This window comes from Colias eurytheme, chromosome 11 (genome assembly GCF_061535395.1).
Source record: "Colias eurytheme isolate Ceu_HAF_F1 chromosome 11, ilColEury1 Martin Lab GWU primary, whole genome shotgun sequence".
In the NCBI taxonomy this organism is placed as follows: Eukaryota; Metazoa; Arthropoda; class Insecta; order Lepidoptera; family Pieridae; genus Colias; species Colias eurytheme.
The window spans coordinates 2,801,522-2,823,116 of record NC_142990.1 but is presented as its reverse complement, the minus strand read 5'-3'; the positions used below and the strand labels follow the sequence as shown (position 1 = coordinate 2,823,116).

Genomic DNA, 21,595 nt, shown 5'->3' with positions numbered 1-21,595 from the left:
GCTAAGCTTGAACTTTCCGTCCAATTTTTGGACTTTTCCAGAATATCCGATGAGCTTTGTCACGAAAGGCTTTATTAAATTGTTATGCAGGTTTTATGTTTGAGAATAAAAGAAGATGACATTTCGCTGGGATAAATGTGTGAAAAATGTTATACCTAGTACTCGATCTAATATAGGATTCAATGGTCATAGTCTTCTGAAGGAAATATACAGTGTGTCCGGACATGACATACCGATATTTGAAGGGGCTATTCTCCAGGTATTTTTATCGACAATTCAACCCCTCTACAGTCCCCTACCTCACCCCCCTCAAAATGGTTTTCGAATTTTTTAAAGATGTTTCATCACTCATAACAATTAAATTTGTTAAGTGGTCCCTAGAATAACTTGTTATTGTTCAAATAAAACCAAATTTAGTATTTTGTGACACTCACTTTCGAAGTTATTACAATTTTCATAAATTCACTATCCGAATTGATAGGTTTGCCATTTTGAGGGGGGTGAGGTAGGGGACTGTAGAGGGGTTGAATTGTCGATAAAAATACCTGGAGAATAGCCCCTTCAAATATCGGTATGTCATGTCCGGACACACTGTATAATCAAGAATTATTAGAGACTTTACAGTATTAACAATGGATTGTATTTCGGCGGTTGGAAATATTACGAGTTACGAGAGTAAATATCATTCCAAAGTTTGCCTTCAAAAGGAGATCTGAAACTTATTGCGTATCAAGAATGATTATTATTATAGACTTCAGTGTCCGTGATCGATATTTATTACTAAAGACTACGTTTCTCTTAATTCGTATGTTACACATTGTTTTGTTGTTTTATAAGAATTGTAACTTTCTTTTATATGAAAATAACGAGTAACTATAGACATGAAACACATGAAAATTTATATATACATACATACATGTCCATTGTCCAAGTCATCTATCTCCATACAAGAAGATATATTTCAACAGATGGCAAAAGCAAACAAGAGGGGGGTGCTGACCGGGAAAGCACCTTACCGCAGAAGATCGGAGACTGGGAGCAGCAAAGACGTCAATCTTCCACTCTAGCTCCTACGCAACGCATCCCCAGTAAATCTGCCAAAGGTTGGCGTGTGATGCTTACCAATAGATAACACGCCTGGCTACTATGGTGTCTTAAAGCAGTATTAATTCCATCGTGGGAAAGTAATAGCGCTAGACCACCTATATAGCACTGGCAGTTTCCCATACTGGTATTAATACGGATTTAAGACGTCATGGTAATCCTGTTTAAATGTCGTCCCCATATCGCAAAACTAACACTGCTATAAAACATTGCTGTTTGAAGAAATGTATCCTTAAATAAGCTGTATAAATGTGGGACAACGTACAATAGAAAGAAAGAAAGAAAAAACATTTAATCCAACACACAAAAATAAAAGAAATAAAACATACAAAGAAAAAACAACAAAGTAACATGCATCGAACAAAAACAATATGAAAATTACAATAAAAAGAAGTATGCATGCCATTTACATTATACAACAATAGGTCAAAGGTATTGTGTGGTTGAATATATGTGTGTTGGATAGGGATACCACTCAGGAAATCTGTGGCTTTAGAGCCGCAGCACTGATTTTCAGTGGTTCCCATATCGCAACTGACGTTTGCAGTGATAGGTGCTACAAAATTATAAATTACTTAAAATTAATTAATAAATTATAAATCTAAATACACATTTTAAAATATACATCCATTATATGCGTATACATAAGAATATTTAAATATACTATTTACTTATATATCATATGCTAATACTATTCTAAGGTAAAAAATTCAACACACTGATAAAAATAATAAAATAACAGATAAAGTAAAAATAAATAGACTAAGATAATATTGCCTTATTTTTATATACATAGTTATATATATAGATATTTTTTTTATTTTATTAAAGAGCAACTAAGGTTGGCTGATTTGTTGCTGTATTATAAGTTTTTTGAATCCATTACGAAAGCTCGGCAAACTGCTTTTATTTCGTAATGGTGGAGGCAAATTGTTCCAACATTTAGTTGCTCGATATTTAAAGGCACCTCTGAATGCCATGGTGTGGTGTCGAGGCACAGCTAAACCAAATAAAGACGCCCTCGTTCTGTATACCGTGTCCGAATTTCCCAACCAGGATAATTTTTCGAAAAGGTATGAAGGTACATTAGACCGTATGACTGCAAACAGCAGAACGGCAAAATGCAGCCTTCGACGATTTTGCATGTTTAAAATCCTGGCGTTGTTCAGGTATGGCGTTATATGGGATCGGGGGGGCACATCCCAGCAAAAGCGGGCGCACGCATTTTGTACTCGTTGTATAGCTTTCTTTGAACGCGCGAGTATTCGATCTCCATACAACGCGTCCCCATAGTTAAATTTGGACAACACTAAGGCATCACATAGTCTAGTTCTGAGCTTGGTCGACAAATGGTTTCTGATACGGTAGAGAACTTTCAGCCGGTAGTAACAATTGGAAATTGTTTGGTTAATATGTTTTTCAAACCGCAGTGACTCGTCGAAGACGATGCCGAGATTGCGAGCCTCTTTCACCCGCTCTATCGTCTCTCCATTTACGTATATTGGAGGAATCGTTTGCTCAATAGTTTTGATGTGATGTTGAGACCCCAGAACCATGAATTTAGTTTTAGAAGGATTTAAAACTAAGGCATTTTCTTCAGACCATGTAGCTATGCGGGTGAGATCGGAATTTAGTTTTTCGATGGCTGTAAGCTTTTCCTGAGGCGTAAATGAGATATACAGCTGAATATCATCTGCGTAAAGGTGGTATTTACAATGATGTATATTGTTAATTATATCAGCGGTGTAGAGGATAAAAAGTAAAGGGCCCAATATCGTACCCTGAGGAATTCCTCGCTTAAGACCTACAGGTTGCGAATAGCAAATCTTGCCATCATCATCTTCTACAGCCACACTTTGACATCGCTTACTAAGATAACTCCTGAACCAATGAACAACTGGGTCATTTAAACCGTAGTAAATTAATTTAGCTAAAAGAAGTTCAATATTTATGGTGTCAAATGCTCTGGAATAGTCCAACAAGACCAAAATGCTGCACTTACCATCATCCTGAGCTTCCAATATATTGTCCACTACATCCAGTAGAGCGGTTGTAGTACTCCTACCTTTTCTAAAGCCTGATTGTCGATGTGGAAGAATGTTTTTAGATTCGAGGAAACCAGAAAGTTGTGAGTGAACAATTTTTTCGATTACCTTGGAAAAACAAGGTAAGATACTAATGGGGCGGAGATCTTTGATTCCCTGTGGATTAGGCACTTTTTTTAACGGTCTGACTATAGCCTCTTGCCAAAGGTCCGGAAAAATACTGGTATCAAAAGACTTGTTCACCAAATGAGTCAGGGCTGGCACTATGAGCGACTGAGCAAGTTTAATCATCTCTAAGGATAATCCATCGACTCCAATGGCATTGGACTCAAGAGCTTTAAGGGCTTTAACAGTGTCAGATTCACGTATGGGAGCGAAATTAAACACATTATGGCTAAAACGTTCCGTTTCATAGTAATTTATCAGGTATTGTGATATATTGTTGTTTCCTGGTATGTTCATGAAATGTGCATTAATTAGATCCGGATTATTTATGTGCGCAGGTAACGACATCTCTTTTTCCGGCTTAATATGTACTTGATTCTTTATGTGTTTCCATAATATTTTAGGTTTATCGATGTTGCAGTTAACATATTTATTAAAATAGGCATCCTTTTCTCGCAGTATTGCGGACTTAACATATTTTTTCAGATCATTATAGTAAGGTTTGTATCGAGCATATCTCTTCGCCTTAACCTGAGCTTCATTTCGGCGCGCCATCATAAGTTTTATATTATATGTGATCCACGGATAATTCTTTTCCTTAATTTTTGTTGTCTTAAGTGGGGCATAATTGTCAAAAAGTACTATTAAAAAGTTTGTCATATATTTTACCATTTCATTAACATCGTCTAAATTAAATATAAAATCTAAATTTATTCTAGTCAGGCAATCATTGAATTCTTCCAAATCAATGTCTTTAATCGGTCTGTAGGTAACCCATCTCGAACCAAATTTTTGCTTTCGAATATTCACGTCGCAAACAATAAAGGCGTGGTTGCTAAGAGGTTCTACGTGATCTACTTGTATGTGCGAGATTGGAGCGTTAGTGCAAACTAAATCTATCAATGTTTCACTATCATTAACAAAATGAGTTGCCTCAGTAACGTGCTGGGTAAGATTCGCGGCCTGAATAAATTGTTTGAATTTATTAGAACTTATTGAATTTTGTTTTAAATTAATGTTAAAATCTCCTAAGAGGACTATGTAATCGCACCACACAAATGTGCTCAGTGAGTCTGAGACTGCATCTAAAAATGTGTCACAGTCCAACCATGGCGGGCGATATGCAGTACCAATGGCGATAGACTTACCTCGTATTGTTAATTTAATCCACATTTGTTCTACTTGTGGGTGTGGAGGGCATGACAGTATGCTAAACGACAACCCGCGCACCACATAAAAGCCTACCCCACCACCTCGATTACGAATACTGGGCGGGCGCGGAACATGTTTAAGGCGATAGCCGGGTATGCGAGGAGCACGTCCCTCTTCTCCCTCTCGTAGCCAGGTTTCGTTGAGAGCCAAAATGTCCACGGCGTGACGTTCCACCGCTGCAATCAACTCATCGTGTTTCGTTCCCAACGAACCCGGATTTAGCAAACCAATTTTTAAAAATTTGTTTCTGATCATTTGGCTGTAAAATTATAAATTCTTCGTATATATTTTACCCTAATATTTGAAATAATCATATAATAAAAAATAAACATATATAATAAATCTAGTAATTTTAAATAATATATTATGGGTATATTATAACAATGAAATGGACATATGAGTTTAATTGAAATATAAATAATTATAAGCATATATTGTTTTAAAAAATCGAGCCACCCAACCACACATATAAATTCCACAATGTAATATTTTATATAATTATAACACAATACATTCCGAGCGTAACAAGTATTATTTGCATGTAGCATGACGGATACAATTATTGCAATTGAAATAAAATTATATAATATAAGGTGACAAGGTCTTACACCAATTTTATATTTATTAAATAAAGGTTTCAAAGTCATAAATTTAACATCTGTAATATTAGCCCCTATGTCTTTATAAGAACGATTCAAAATTCTACAGTACAATATGTTATTATACATTGTTTTAAAAAACTTAACAAAAATGTGTAATGACTTTAGGTTTGAAAATAGTATACATAATATTATGTTCAAATAGTATGGATGTTTCATAATAATTTCGGATAGGATATAGCATTCAACAATGATTGCTAAATGGTTCAGCAACCAAAAACCTGACGCAGATCTGCTTCTGAGCGTATCAAATGAGAAGATGACTTAGCGTCACGTCTGGCAAAGATACGTCCACCGCGGGTCCATATAAAACGCCATTTTTTTGCATTCGCTTCCTCTCTTGCTAGATAAAATAGGTGACGATTTAATGACGTAAGGCGTTCGTTAACATAAAATCTGCGCGGCTGTTCCGGTATATCCATGCCTGACGTATCGGCCCCGCGCCGCACGCGCGCCGACTGCAGCAGCTGATCGCGCACACTGCGGCGCACGAGACGCACCACAATAGGGCGCGGGCGCGCCCGCGAAGCGCTAGTGCCGGGCGGGCTGTCAATACTCGATGCGCGGTCACGTTTCACGCCTACACGGTAAGCACACATCACATCCCGTTCTTCGAGTTTTACACCCAGCTTTTGCGCAAGTGTAACAACGGTGTGCATAGTGTTTTCACCAGTAAAATCGGGAACTCCCGAAATTTCCAGATCATTTAAAAGATGCGCTTGCTCATTTTCATTAAGTTGTCTTTTTAGGTTTTCTAATTCTTCAGTCGCATCTTTTTTCGCCGTGTTGCAATCCTCCAACAGTCTCACCCTCTCCTCCACTCCGTCCAACCGTGAGCTAAAATCGCCAACGACTTTAGTAAGGCGGCTCATTTCCTCCCGAAATGCGGACAATTCCGCGCGCAAAAGTTGAATCTCGCGCGCAAGTGTGGGTGTTTCTTTTCCCAAATCGGCGTTACACACATCCACAAATACGTCGGCATCCGTATCTTGTGTTATTTTAGTTATCTTATTTAAGCATGATTTGCATTGCCAATTAGAATTGAGTTTTGTATGCGGACTTATATTATGACATTGTCTATGATATAATGTATTACATTTCATACATTTAGCGCCATCTGTTGCCGCGTAAAATTTACCACAAGTGGAGCACTTATTGGCCATGTTATTATAAATTGATAATATCCTGGTAAATCTTGATGTTACCGCAAGATGGCGCGGATGTTAATAGCAGTGCTTTATATTATGGAAATTATTATATTCAAAATTGTAATCTCCTCTATTGGTTACAAAACTTAACAAAGTAAATAATATCGGACAATATATTTGTTCTTATGTAGTTTTACTTAGCAATATAACAGATAATTCTCGCATGAAAAGTATTTGTTGTTGTATTATGTTCACTTTTTTAGTTAGCGGGTACCTGTGTCCAGTATGGCTAACAGCTGATCGTCAGCTGTAAATGTTTATTGTTTAACTTGGCACTTAAAACTTAGTACGTTGATACAATATCACTGTGGTACACGCGCCTTGAAGTGTTTTTAAAAACTGTTCACATTTAACGTATATTTAAGTAAGTAAACTATTTTTAAAATTTTAAATAACTGAGAGCTACACCGACACTCCAAACGTCAATCCGACACCACACAATATTGTGTCTAACAACCAGAATTGATCCCTATCGTTAAATAAAATGCCCGATTATCAGACCTATTTGCCCTATAAAGCGATCACTTATAGCGAAATAGCTTCGCGACCCACATTTGTGGCTTTAAACACAAATATTTCCGCGTCCTCTCTTACTCCATCTCAATAAAGGTTGATGGAATCCGTTTAAGTTGTACCTTTGGAAAGCCATAGGCATAGTATGGTGAAAAGCGAAACCTGACATGTATTTGTAAGGATGGTTATGTTCTTGGAAGATTTCAGTAAATATTCTTGTGTGATTCTTCGTGATTATGTTGTTATATAAAACCTCCACAGCTTCGTGATTGATATTTTTTTTTTAACTATCGTTTAATTAGTGCAATATCACACAGTTTATATATTTGTTTTTAAATAGTTTAGGTTGATTAATATCTAGAAGAGAAACATGTTTGTTTTTATATTAACACTAACACTTTATTTTTTAGTTGCTTTTTAACAAATCGCAATCGCTAGTCACTATGTGATGACCCTTAACATTATTGAATACCTGTAATTTCTCCATGCAGGTTGTAGGGCGGGTTGAATGATTGCGTGGAAAGAACATTAAGCACGCCTCTTATTTTATGTTTTTTCCTTCCGCTTGTTTATCCTTGTAATATTATCCTACTATTGTTTATTTAATGTGAAAGTCTTTAACGACTGATTGGATGATGTTTAATTCAGAGTATTCATAACCTATAAAATTGTTCAAATGACCAATACTATGCGCGGTAAAGGATCACCATAATAACATCGTAAAAGATGATAATGAAAAATAGATGTAAAAAATTTACGATAATAGGCTGAAGATGCTGATCGTTCATATATGTTGGTATTACGTGCTGATTAATTAGAAATTAAATTTATTTAGTACTAGCTTTCCACCCGCAGCTTCGCCCGCGCAGTCAAAGAAAAACCCGCATAGTTCCCGTTCCCATGGGATTTCCGGGATAAAACCTATCCTATTTCCCGGGATAAAAAGTAGCCTATGTCCTTTCTCGGGTATCAAAATATCTCTATACCAAATTTCATGCAAATTGGTTCAGTAGTTAAGGCGTGATTGAGTAACAGACAGACAGACAGAGTTACTTTCGCATTTATAATATTAGTATGGATGCAGTTGTAATTTTAATAACATGTTTGTGTTTACTGAAATTTGATTACTGTGGTTATGTTCGGTTGTCAAGTTGTTTATCTTGGAATATATTGCGACTAATTAATGCATTGACGTATCTACTCTACATAAATTATACGGTTAGTAGTAGCTTTGATATTGGTTTTGGGATTACATCACGTCAAGATTTCTGATTGTGGCTCTGATTGTATTGCTCCGTTGTATAGAAATTTACATTACCGTCAGTTATTCCCTCAAAGATTTTGCAAAAAATAGCTTGTTCCTCTGTACGTCTGTCAGTGCTTAAATTTATACAAAACTAGCGATCCGTCCCGGGTTAGCCCGTGGTAAAGGTTTACGTTTTCTCTCCATAAGAACCAGCCTTGTACTTCAAGGAATTTTATAAAAAAATAATTAACGAAATCGGTTCAGCCGTTCTTGAGTTTTGAGCATACCAACACATTTAGCGATTCATTTTTATTATTTAGTACAGAACCACAAATGAGAATTTATTATACGTACTTATATATAATTATATTTCTATCAAACTAAATTCAGCGGCAATTGCTTTTCAGTACAAAATTTAAATGTAAATTTCGTTCAGCGGACAAGTTTGAATGTGATTCATATAAATATTTAGATGTGATTTTCGTATGCAAATAGCGTGCTTGCGTTTTAACTAAACGTCGGAATTTGTCAAGCGAACCTTTGATAAACAAAAAGTCACTGGTTATGAAGGGTTTGTTTTAACAATCCTGATAAGAGAGCCGTGTGTGCAATGCTGGGATATTGTTTTTTGTCTGTTATTATTTCGGCCGTTTTCTTAGTAACACTTTAAAAAGTTTCTGAGTAGATAATTAATTAGCAAAGCAATTCGTGTGAATTAATTAAAACTTTACGATGTACAATATTTTCCGATACAAGTCCTACATGCTTAATTAAAATATACGTAAGTATCTACTTTTTTGATTTCTAATGTCTCTAGGATCTCATTTTTAATTATAGTATTAAAAATAAAAGGTATGATAAACATTGAAAGAAAGAAAATACATCTATTTCCAATGCACACTTACATATACAAAAATGTAATATTGAGAAACTAATAAGTAAGGATTTACATTGCATATAAATATAAGTGTTCCAATAATAATAATTAATTAAAGCCTAACGATGTGGACAAGGCTTAAAAAAAAGCACTGACCTTCAAATATCTCCTATAACTTTGAGTTTGATCGAGCGCATAACATGACTTCATGAATATTATATAAGAATGGGATCGAAACCCGTAGACGAAGAATATATGGAAAGTATTATGTTGTTACACGTATTATTGCTTATCGAATATATTTATTTTCTTTCGTAACAATGATATATTGCGATGTGTAGAAGGTTACTCTACGTCTATTAAAATTACATTTTGATATTTTTTTACTTTATTTAATAAATATATAACTCCTGTAACATTGTGAAGTTGTAGGTTTCGTATGATTTTTTATATTAACTCTTATTTGTCACATAAAACATTGTATTCAGCTTTCAATGTTTATCTAGTTCGTCAGGTAAAACTAATTTATTATTCTTTTTCTTGTAAAAAGTCCACCAGCCCTTAGATAGATATAAAATGTATGGCGTGTTGCATCATTAAAAGGTTCTCTTTGAAAGCGAATCCAGCGAGGCTTTATTTCCGCCGCAAATGACAGACAATGAGCGGAAAATTCGATAGAAAATGTCTATAGTTGTTTCCACCCTTATTTTTCCTAAGGGGATCATTAAAAAAAACAAATTGACTTTCAAAGAATGGTTTCTGTGTGAATATTTAAATTTTAATTTTGAATGAATTTCTATCTCGGATAGAATGCTTCATTAAGTTTGAGATAGAATAATATACACATTTTGGATAAAGCTATTTAAATAAAAGCCGTATTTAGCCGTAATTTAAAGAAAAGTCAAATGTCTGTTACTACTACTAGAAATATACTTCTTATAGTAACGAGAAAAGGGAATTTTCTCCTATTAGACTGCAAAAGTTTAGAAGCTCTACCGGTGTAAAAAGCTACATAATTCAATATATTACAACTAAACCCAAGTAAGTGATTGTCCCTGATTACATTTGCAGTTTAATCCATCAGTCCTCGGAATCACAGACACAATAGAAAATCTATTGTGTCGCGCCCCGATCGGGCCTTACGGTGGTCAATGGGTTAATCCTCCGTAAGTCAGTATAAGATGTGGTTAGCAAGGCTACATAGGGTCGTTAGTGTTAAGGGCTATTAGGTGACGAGATTTCCCGCCCCGAGTGGTTATACCGTCGCATTATCTTATAATGTATTGCTATTTGTATGAAGCTGTTGAGATTCGATATCTTTATGCTGTAATCAGGTTGAATGTTCGATTAATGCCAGCTTTGTATATGAAATGCAAAAGTGGCTGACTGATCTATCAACGTAGACCCTAAACTACTGAAAGACATGGTAGATAGCTAATAATTAATATTAGGATGTAGACATCCGCTACGGATTTTGAAAAATTTACCCCCAAAGACATAGAATAGGAGATGAAAAATTGTACAATTATACCCCTAAGCTAAAAAATAGGGGATGAAAGTTTGTACAATGAAAATTTATTGAGACCGGGTGAAGTTGTGTGCAACAACTAGTTATGGATATTTGGTATTCAAATATGTTTTGACGCGTAATCACTTATAGCTTGACGACAATGTAATAGGTCGGAATGAGTTACATACATTATTTACGCTATCTACATGCCCTACTCGGATTTCTTGATATTCTTTTATTAAGATTACTGACTGGAGAATTGTAATATTTTTATTTATTTACAAATAATTATAAGGCTATACTAATTAGAATTTTCTCTTATTTTATTTGAACGTTTTTGAAGTATTTTGCACAATGTCGGAAAAGTATGCCGTTAAATACATCAAAGGAATTTTAAACGTTTCATAGCTAATTAAAAACATGAATGTTGACATCGATTGATTTCATGGTTACTTGACTAGTTGGGGCAAATTATTTTTTAATACAAACATTAGCAAGCGTGTAGTAAATGCGTTCTAGAAATGTATCACAAGGTACGGTTGCAATTTTGTATGTTTTTCAATGTCTACAAATAAATGGAATGCATTTATGATAATTTATGCATTATATTTACGTTTTTGCGGAATTTTCGCGCGCCTATCTGATAGTTATATTTATTATTTATAAGAATATTAAATATAGCTTAATAATTCAAATTTTCATTGTCTAAAAATTATTTAATGGAATGCCTTTATACATATATGTTTTTGCGAACTTTGAACCTTAATATTAACAAAATATCATAGCATATAAATTGCACATAGCTATTGAATACATTCTTCGCTTGCACTTTTTTTAAGTTGAAGATTCAAAAATGTTTCAATAACAGCAAACGACAAACATTGCCGAATAAAAGTCAAGTCTACGCTTGGTTGGGTGCAGGCTTTGTTGTCACTGTGAGCACTTTGTAAGACCTCACCCTCGATAGCGATGGAAAAATTGTACGGTAAAATTGGTTATTAAACATGTATACAGTATCAAGTATAAATTGGCACATAATGGGTTTCGAAACTTAAGTAACTTTTGTTTACATATAATTCCACTACCTGTGCCCCGCGGTTTTACCCACGTTGTTACGCTCGTATTGTTCTTAACGTATAAATGGGTTAGCTAAAACTGAAATAATTTTTTAAACCTAACCCCTAGTTCCCTATATTAGCGCGTTAAATCAACCAACTAACCTTACAAACTTAGTTCAGTTCTATAATTCTACTTTCATAAGCTACCCATAAAATTACATAAAACACGTATAGAAACGAAGATGGAATACGTAAGTTACTCTTAAACACATACATCAAACATTGAAAGTGTTTTTTCCTTAATCTATATTGACATCTTGGTATTTTTCCCCTATTTGCATGCGTATTTCAAATGTTTTGCTGACATGTTAGTAACGGTCGTAATGTACTGCTTGCAACGTTTAGATGTGACTACAATTTATTGCCAAACGTATATTGGAAAGTGCCAATAATGAATCTATTTACATGCTAATCGATTTACACTTAACAATTGCGAAATAAATTACGATTAAGTATATATTGGTCAGTTTGATGAACAAATCGTTATTAGATTCCGTTGTAATGACGTTAATGCATATATAAGTAACTCTTATTCACGCTTTGTTCAAATTTAAAGTTAAAATGATGCATGTGTGTTAGTTTTGAGCTCAGAATCTTGTTAAACATCCTTATACGTGTACTGGCTCTGGTATTTTTCTTGGAAATTTGATTTATGATTGCTCTAAGTAAAATGTGAAGTCAAAAATGTTCTACGAATTTCAATTTACCGGTACAGAAATTTCAGCGGCGATTTGGTTCGAAAAAATGACCGATGAAATTGCCGTATAATATCGCATAGCTGAATTATTTTAAAATATAAAATTCCACACTGAAGGACGTTAGGTTTGCTTTTGTAAGTAAATTCTTTTTTACCTACATAATTTTGCCAATTCTTTCAATAATTCCACGTCTTCTTTAAAATAAAAAGAAAAAATAAAGATATCTTTATTTTACAACCATACAATTATGAAATACACAAAACAATGGTCCCGTACTAGATATTTATTTTATATTTTATATTTTGTCTTTGTTTAAAAAAAAACAAAGCTTATAGAATGTACTAAATAATCATGCCTCCATCACACTTTCACGCAAACACAAGTTTTCTTCATTACCATGAATGTATTCGATAAAATCAGAAGTCGAATAAATAACAACTCGATAAATACTATGTATGATATAAATGATCGGAATGATAGTTATTAAGAAAGTGAAGACAATCAGTGCGTCTGTGCAAAAGATAGATATGAAACAAGGTTGATGTTGATCTATGATAGTTAAAGATATAATAATATGAGTAATTTAATTTTCCTTTGGAAGTTATGAGGTTCTGTGGAAAATATTCGGTAGAATAGAAAAAATCGATCACGAGGTGGGCGAATTTTTTCTATTATTTAAAAATTTATAATTAAAAAGCTTGAATGGTATTCAAATCATTCTTGAACTTTATAGGTTATTAGATAGTGGTGTGTTGTTGTGTGTTGGTTGAATTTGTTGCAACTAAAAGCATTTGGAGTTGAATATAGCTTTTGTTTATCGTGAGAACAATTAACCCTATTACCTATTCTAGATATAAATTAAAATTAACTAATTAGGCATGCATAACAATAATCAATGGAAGAGTGCAAATAAAGGGAGAAACTCAACGTCTAATAACTATTGCAATATTTTTATTTTCATTGGTATGAATATGAAAGCTCTTAAACAATTTTATATTACAGTGTAAAATATATTTCAGTAGTCTGAAGATAATGAAGTGAGTTTATCATTCTTTTGTTTTTAGATAATTAGCTTTATTGTTCGTGAATAAGAAAAATATGAAAATGAAATGAACAGAACAGTTCTTTGTTTAGAAAGAAAATATAAAAATGAAGAATTCGTGCACTCCTTGCGGTAACGTTCAGTATTTTCATACAAAATTAATCATAAATATTAATGTAGTTTAACCCGCCATTGGTGACGTGAATTTGACTTACAGCGTTGGTGACCCCGGTCTCACGCACCGGGGTTTTTGACTACGAGTTTATCTGTAACTAGCTGTTGCCCGCGACTTCGTCCGCGATTCGGTCGTTTTTCGTCATTCGTCGTTTAAAAAAAATACGTGACACTTTATTTTTGAATGTTCTTAATTGTCTCTTATAAAATTTAACTACATTAAAATTGAATACTCTGATAAGAAAATCTTAAAATCATCGAAAATCATAGACATCGAATATCTGAGGAAAACATGAATGAATGTGATTTAAATTCTACATTTCTTAGTAATTAAAATAATAATCTAAATTAAATGTAGATTAACAGTTTGAGCGCACCATTATAGAATATGTACCTAAGTAATAAATTACGTTAGTTTACATAGTAACTTTACTAAAAACACGATGACTTTCTTTCGCGCTCGGTACCACAAACTAAACATGTTTGTGGTACGTGGCCCGCGTCACTTTACCCCCCACGAGTTCCCCTCCGTTGCTATGCGAAAATACATTCGTCGCCCTACTGTAGGAAAAATTGTAATACTGCGGCCTGGGCGTTATAACACGCTCAGGGAATTCCTGAGTGCTGATAGACTTCCGTCTATCGGCATTTATACCAATTTTATATTAATATCACCATCTTGAGGAAAAGCTTCTAATGTCGATTTAAAACGCATATATACGGATTAACCTGATGAATTAACATGTTCTAAAATTGTGAAATGAGTTCAGTTTTAAATTCGAGAAATATTGATTTCTTGTATTCGATTATTCGTCGTAGTCGAATACAAAATATATTTAAAGAAACTTAGGTTGGCCTTCAGGCAAAAGGGATCCTATCAAATGATAAACTTGACCTTGTATCTTAAAAGTAAGAATGAAAGGAGCATCTTATAATTGTTGAGCACCAAAGGATCATTTAAAACGCAATACTATAAGAGCTAATATTGTCTAAGAACTGTTTAGATTGCACATGTTCCTCTAAAACTTAAAAGTAGTGATTTCAAAGGTTCCGGCGTATCTTTAAACGAAAGCCGACTCCTTACTCCACTTTAAAGCATTACAAAAAGAACATACTACGTTAATATCGCCTATACAGAAGATGATCTGTAATCAATTGTGAGGTTATAAGCAAACCCACTTTTATATTATTTTGTCGGACCACACCACCGAATTTGTAGATTGATCTTCTATGTTTACCTCTAAGTCATTAAGACTATGTCGAAATCTGTCTGCAATAAGACGGGCCTCTCGCTATTCGTCCGTTTAAAGAGACCAATAGTTTCAATTCTTAATCTTTCATTAAACAAACTTATTAATCGTTCTTGTCTCAAATAATGGTAATATTCGCGTCCCTACTCTAGTCATTGCTTATGCTCATGTTCATCTTCGAGAGATCGAATAATATTATGGTGCACCCTATTATTTGTCAAACGGTCTTCATATTGAGTAAAAGTTTCAGAATTCTCGAGATAAAATATGACGATCGTGATCAGCTGTGAGACGTAATTCCCTCTCAGTGAGGGTTTCGGTCAGGGGCGTAGCTACCGCCGTATCTGCCGTATCAATTATACGGGGCCCCCGCACCAAGGGGGCCCCCAACGTGCGCTTTTGTGAGAAATCTTTACCCTTCCTAAAGGCCCCCAAACAAATTTTTATACGGGGCCCCGCCAAGGCACGCTACGCTTCTGGTTTCGGTCTCACGGGATAGTACAATATGCCATTTGCGATCAGCTGTGAGACGTTATATATACCCTCAGTGAAGGTTTCGGTCTCACAGGATAGTACATGCCGTTCGCGGTCAGCTGTGAGCCGCAATTCTCGTTGTGAAGCGGTTTCAGGTTCGGCATAACACATGTTGTTTTCGGTCAATAGTAAGCCTCTTATCTCTAACGATCCTTGAGAACTCTTATTTCTCATTTTCTTAACTTTGCTCGAATTTCGATATATAAAGATTTTTTAGGTGGCACTTTTGCGGGTGAATAAAAATTAAAACGGACTAAGAGTGTTATAATCTCAATCATCATCATCAATACATATAATAAAATTGTGGAAAAGTGATGTCTGTACAATTAAAATATGTAGAAAAAAATTAGCAGGTGTTATTATTATCGAGAAATCGAGAGAAACCATTTTTTTCTCTTAAAAGCTCCCCCCCTCCCACTTCCCGAACTCCGATTGACCGTAATTTATTTTTCCTTACATTTTTATCATATCCTTTTCTAATGGGTTTCATCCTACTGCGATTTTTTTTGTTTCAAAAATTATCTACCCTGGTGTATAGGTAAATTTTCCACATAAAATGTCCTTTAAATTATGTCGTATTATATTTTTAACCCCCGACGCAAAAAGACTGGTGTTATGTGTTTGACCGCTATGTATTTCTGTGTGTGTGTGTGTGTCTGTCTATGGCACCGTAGCTGGCTAACAGGTAAACCGAATTAGATGCGGTTTTTTTTGTTAGGCAGAATATTTTCCGACGCTGGTTCTTAGATAAAGTGTATCAAAATTGGTTCATCCACTTATTATACCTACATAGGGGTAAAAGTGGGAATGAAAAAATGAAAGTTATAATTTATTTTTAAAGATCGTCGGGAAGTTTATGAAATTATTTATTCCTTTTTCTATACACTTTTCTTCGTCTAAACGGTTTAGTTACGTGCTCTCTCTCTCTTCAGCCTTTAGTTACGTGCGTGAGACAGGAAAGATCTAATTTGGATTTGTTTCTGGATTTGATAAAAACTGAGTATCGATTAAGCTGATCAGTGGCTACTGGCTACACCATAGATTATTAAAAACATCCGTTTAAGAAAGGAAGGAAATAGAATTTGCTCCTCTCCCCCCCCCCTGGTTCCTAAAAAATAATATGACATAATTTAAAAGAAATTTTACGTAGAATTAGTTAGGCATTTCTTTTTTGGTTTTCGATATTACATATATACTAATCATAATTTTTAATTACAATATGTAGTAACTATTTGGTATAGGTTAGGCATTTCATTTCTTGATTTTCTTTAATAATTTGGTACGTAAGTTTTTTAGCTCAGTTTAGTAAGAAATTTTAATAACAATTCTTTTAATTATTTATGGTAGTACAACAGTACAGTATGGTTGTACGTATTTACTCAATAATTGTATGTTAAATAGTAATTCAGCATGGGCGTAGCCACGGTGGGGCTGGGTGGGGCGCTTACCCTGGCTTTGATCTGGTAGGAACTAATTGTGAAGGGGAGTGGGCGTGGGCGTGGGATTGGGACTGAACGTGGCATATGGCGTGGGAGTGCGAGTGGGCGCGGGAGTGGGAGCATGAAAATAAAAATGATTTTTTTATTGTTGCCCCACCCTGAGCCCATGGTCATAGGTCCCATAGTCACTATTCCACGCGAACGAAGTCGCGGGGACAGCTAGTAGACAAATATAATCAGAAAGCTAAGCTCAACCATAAAAGATAGACATTTATGATGTCGGGAGATATTTTTTATATAATATGGAGAACATTTCTTTCATACTTGATTTCTGTGTAGCTTTAACCATTAAGATACACGCATTAAGAACGCACACGCGACGAAAGCTTAAAAATGGAGTTGCTGCTCTGCTCACGAATATGAAAAATAATTGTACCAAGTTTCGTTTAAATCCGTCGAGTAGTTTTTGTTTCTATAACGGTTATACAGATAGACAGACGGACAAACATTTTTGACGTCGATGTCGATCTCTAATCACCTCATGATAGTTATTTAGGAAATATATTTCATGTGCAGAATTGACCTCTACAGATTTAATATAAGTAGGTATACATATATTTAGATTCCAATTTCCATGTAACGTTAAATTCGACTATATAATAACTAACAGACAACGCAGGTTACTCTCGTTTCCGTAAGTTGAGGCGGCTACATATTCGGTCCTAATAACATGACTTTTTGTGAACGAAACGACAGCGCGGTTTAATTCGATGGCAACACCATCAGAAAAAAGGAAATATTTTTAACTTTGAAAAAATATTATGATTTACACTATTAATACTATTTTAACATTAACACAAAATATAAGAATGAGTGTGTAAAAATAAATCCAGCTAGTTTCACATCACACTTATGTTTATAATTAGGTATACGACATGAAAATATATTAATTACCAAGCAATAATCATACAGATAAATACTGAACAAAAGTATTAACAGTCAAAGTATATTTTTACTAACAACATGTAAATGATGAAGGAATAATAATTATCAACGAACTAACCTTTTGAGTCCCGCCTCGTGATCGAATTATTAAAACACGAAGATTTTTAAAAATGTAACCAATGAACACAATCAATATTAGATTAACTGTAATGGTGTCTAGTTTGACTTAAAATAATATACATCTACCCTCACTTTTAAAAATGTAGTATATTCACACGAATTATATAAGCGCACCTTATAGGGAAGGGAAGATTTATTATGGGTTAAAGAGTTAAATAAATAAATAACATAATTATATTTAAATTATTAATTTTTAACATTGTGTTCAGTAGTGTTAACATGTAAATTGATTTGATTTTTACGAAATCTCATAGATGGCGCTGAATCAAATTTGTCTTTATAGTACTAAGATTCATTAAACAGTTTCTCTGCCCAAATTACGTAAATGACGTAGTTTTTATAGTGTAAAGCTAGATAATAGCATGGCTTACTCAAAAACAACATTTAAACATGAGTCTTTAGATTGTACGCTGTCGTAGTTCACGGAATACGTAAGAAAAGTAAAGGTTCACAGCTCCTCCCCCGGAGGTGATAGCATGATAATATGTTTAAAAAAACCTCACACGACCTGTTAGTAATATTCATGCAAAATTTGAAGTCAATCTATGCAGTACTTTTCGAGATTAGCTCGGACAAACATACAGACAAACAGACAAACAGACAAACAGACAAAAATTCTAAAAACTATATTTTTGGCTTCTATATCGATTATAGATCATGGATTATGTATTCTTTCAAAAAAATATTCAATGTACAGTTTTGACTTTCCTACGATTTTATTATATGTATAGATTTACGGTTCATGCTACTTTTCATTGGGATAGATATAAAATTTGATCTTTTATTGTCAATAAAACATAGGTATTTAATAAATCAAATCTCTTTTATTAGCATAAGACAACATCTTTGAAATAACTAAAATTGTCAAGTATTTTAACAAAGTTTTTTTAAAACTCAAAAATAAAGCATCAATCTTAATTATTTAACAGTAAAATTAGGCTTAGTCAGTGTTATAACACTGAAAACATAAAATGAAGTAACATAAATGGTAATACTTCGACCAAAAAAAAAATATATACATAATACTAAAATCACTCATCTTCAACAGCCAAACAACTAGAGCAAGTTATTGGTACTACGTGCGATCTGGTTCGAAATTATCTGGTTCGAAGTCACTTCCAGATTCACTTTCCGATGACGTTTGTAATCTGTCCTCATCAGATACTGCTTCTTGCAAAAGAGCCTCGAGACGACACTGATTACTTTCGTAAGACATGCTGAAACAGTGTTCACAATTTGAACAAAAAACACAGAATTTCTTGTAAAATATCGATCAAATCTAGCAAAACGCTTACTAATAATAGAATTATATGATTAAACTATAAATTACAACAATAGCTTTATCAAAATAAGTAAAATAAAAAAAATACACAATAACCATTTTACTTACTTAGTTGGTGACGCCGGTCTCACGCACCGGGTTTTGGCAGGTGGTAGGGTAGGGGGCGCGAAATTAGACAGCTACTCGAAACCACAGTGCAATTCGATAAACGGTGACAAAAATATTTGGGTTTCTTTAACTGCCCGGTCTCACAGACATATGAGGTCACCAATGGCGGGTTAAGCAACAGCAAGGAAGTTGCAATTTTTAGACATTACTAAACTCTTCCAACCCATGTTGAACGTAAGGAAATTAAAAAGCCAAACTGAGACTATGAAAAACATAAAGTGAACGAAGACTTGAAAGATAAATTACTTTTAGTAGGAGTGACTTTGGAACTTAAAAATAGTAGAGCATTTAGGGTAGCTATTTATAATATCATAAATTGTAACATAATTCATATAAATATAAGAACAAATCAAAGATGCAGAAATCGCTTCTACAATTAATTTTATCTTAAATTTATTTTCCTAACAGTGTACTAGGGTCTTTTATGTTAAATAAGCATTCTTCTGACAGGAAGGAAACTTCAAATGTTTACAAATGCAATGCGGTAATCTCCATACGTAGTTACACCGATTCCAAATGAACTAATCTGCCCGAAGATCTGCATACGTAGCTGCATGGGCGTAGCCACGGTGGGGCAGGGTGGGGCACTTGCCCCACCCTGGCTCTGACCTGGAAGGTACCTACCCAAATCTAAAAAACTTATCTAGGTACTGACAACAAAACTAATATCCGTTAAAAATTTCTCACTCGAAAGTTGTTGTCAGTCGACACAAAAAAATGCGATCTAAACAAAAAGCTTGCGCTTCTATGTTACATGATTTAAACCACTTTTGGTGCCAGAAAAAGTAGTGTAGTACTGTTACCCCATTCAAAGCTGTTTTTTTTTAGCCAAATTCGCACTAAATTTCCCATCCAATTTCACTTTTGTTTTAGGTTAAGTTACTGACCATAAAAGCACAAAATGCTGACAGATCCAGGTGGAGCTACGCTCGCAATCTTACATAAAAGTTTTTATGAAAGATATCTCTCCGATATCGCGGAAACTATTTTTTTAAATGCAAAAAATATTGGGAATTTTTGTAGATAGTAAAATTTTACAAGGTATAAACCTTGTAAACTTTTTTGTAAAACTTTCCATTTACGATTTATGGCCTATTTAATTAGCCGATTAATCGTTTTTGGCAAGTAACTCTTTAAAGTTTAAACATTGGATTAATCAATGAAATGCATAGGCATTAATATATTGTATATATATATATATATATATATATACAGGGTGTAATCGTTAAGTGTGCACAGGCGATTATTCCGTAACTATTGCAGATATCAAAAAACTTTAAACTGATATCGAAAGTACTTAACCTAATGAGTAAAATGGCCATAATAAATATTTGAAAATAAAACGAGAAATATCCAAAAATGTTACATTAAACGCTCCCATACATTTTATTTCCCATACATTTTGTATTCATAGCAGATTATCGAAGTGACGTCCTCATTGTGCAGTACAATGAGGAGCTCTATTTGCAGTTTCGAAATGAACTTCCCTTCAAATTTGCGAAGTAATTTAAGCAGAAAACCAAAAAAGAAAGAAAAAGCTAAAATCTTTCATATTAAATGTACTAGGTTGATCCAAAAGTAATGATAATTGGGTATTTCCTGTGTACATAAAAATATAAAATAACTGTTTTTTGCTTGCTCATGTACTCACTAAGTTATCACAAAAAAATCATATCAATAGGCCACGTATCCAAGTATTTACATTAATTTGAATGTGAACCGTGCGTGCTAGAATTTTTGCCGACAAAAAGAAGAAACAACAATTCGACATTTAGAGGGTGAATTTCTAAATTCTTAATGAGATCAGGATAATTTTTTGGCACGATTTGTGACCATGGACGTTACCCGGGTTCACCATGTTTATGCTGAAACCAAGAAACAATTAATGGCCTGGATGCGAGCTTCCAAAGTGACGATGAAGAAATTCAAAGTGAAAATTAGTGGGATAGATTAAAGCGGCAGTTTTTTGGGGCGCCGAAGGAATAATTTTGGTGGAATATTTTAAGAAGGTAGTCACTATGTTAGGCTCTTACTGCACAGACCATATTAAAAGATTGCGGTAGGTTAGTAAGGAAAAGAGACATGGCAAACTGCGGGCTTGAATGTTGTTTCACCAAGACCACGCACCAGATCACAAAGCGTCAGTTGCAATGGCTGCCATTCAAAAATCGGCATTCCAAATGCTTGAACACCCACCCTGTTTGTTAGATCTAGCTCCTAGTTATT

At 34.3% G+C, this 21,595-nt stretch overlaps 1 protein-coding gene across 2 annotated transcripts in view; it reads left to right on the top strand.

Moving 5' to 3' along the window:
• Nucleotides 1-21,595, top strand: part of MCU (mitochondrial calcium uniporter) — a 132,176-nt gene that overhangs the window by 93,141 nt on the left and 17,440 nt on the right. Inside the window, exon 3 of one of the 2 annotated variants that reach the window (XM_090107397.1) lies at nucleotides 969-1,103. The exons of the other annotated variant lie outside the window; for it this stretch is intronic. Coding sequence (XP_089963523.1) covers nucleotides 969-1,103 — 135 coding nt within the window. The remainder of the gene's footprint in view (nucleotides 1-968; nucleotides 1,104-21,595) is intronic. 2 annotated transcript variants of the gene reach the window in all.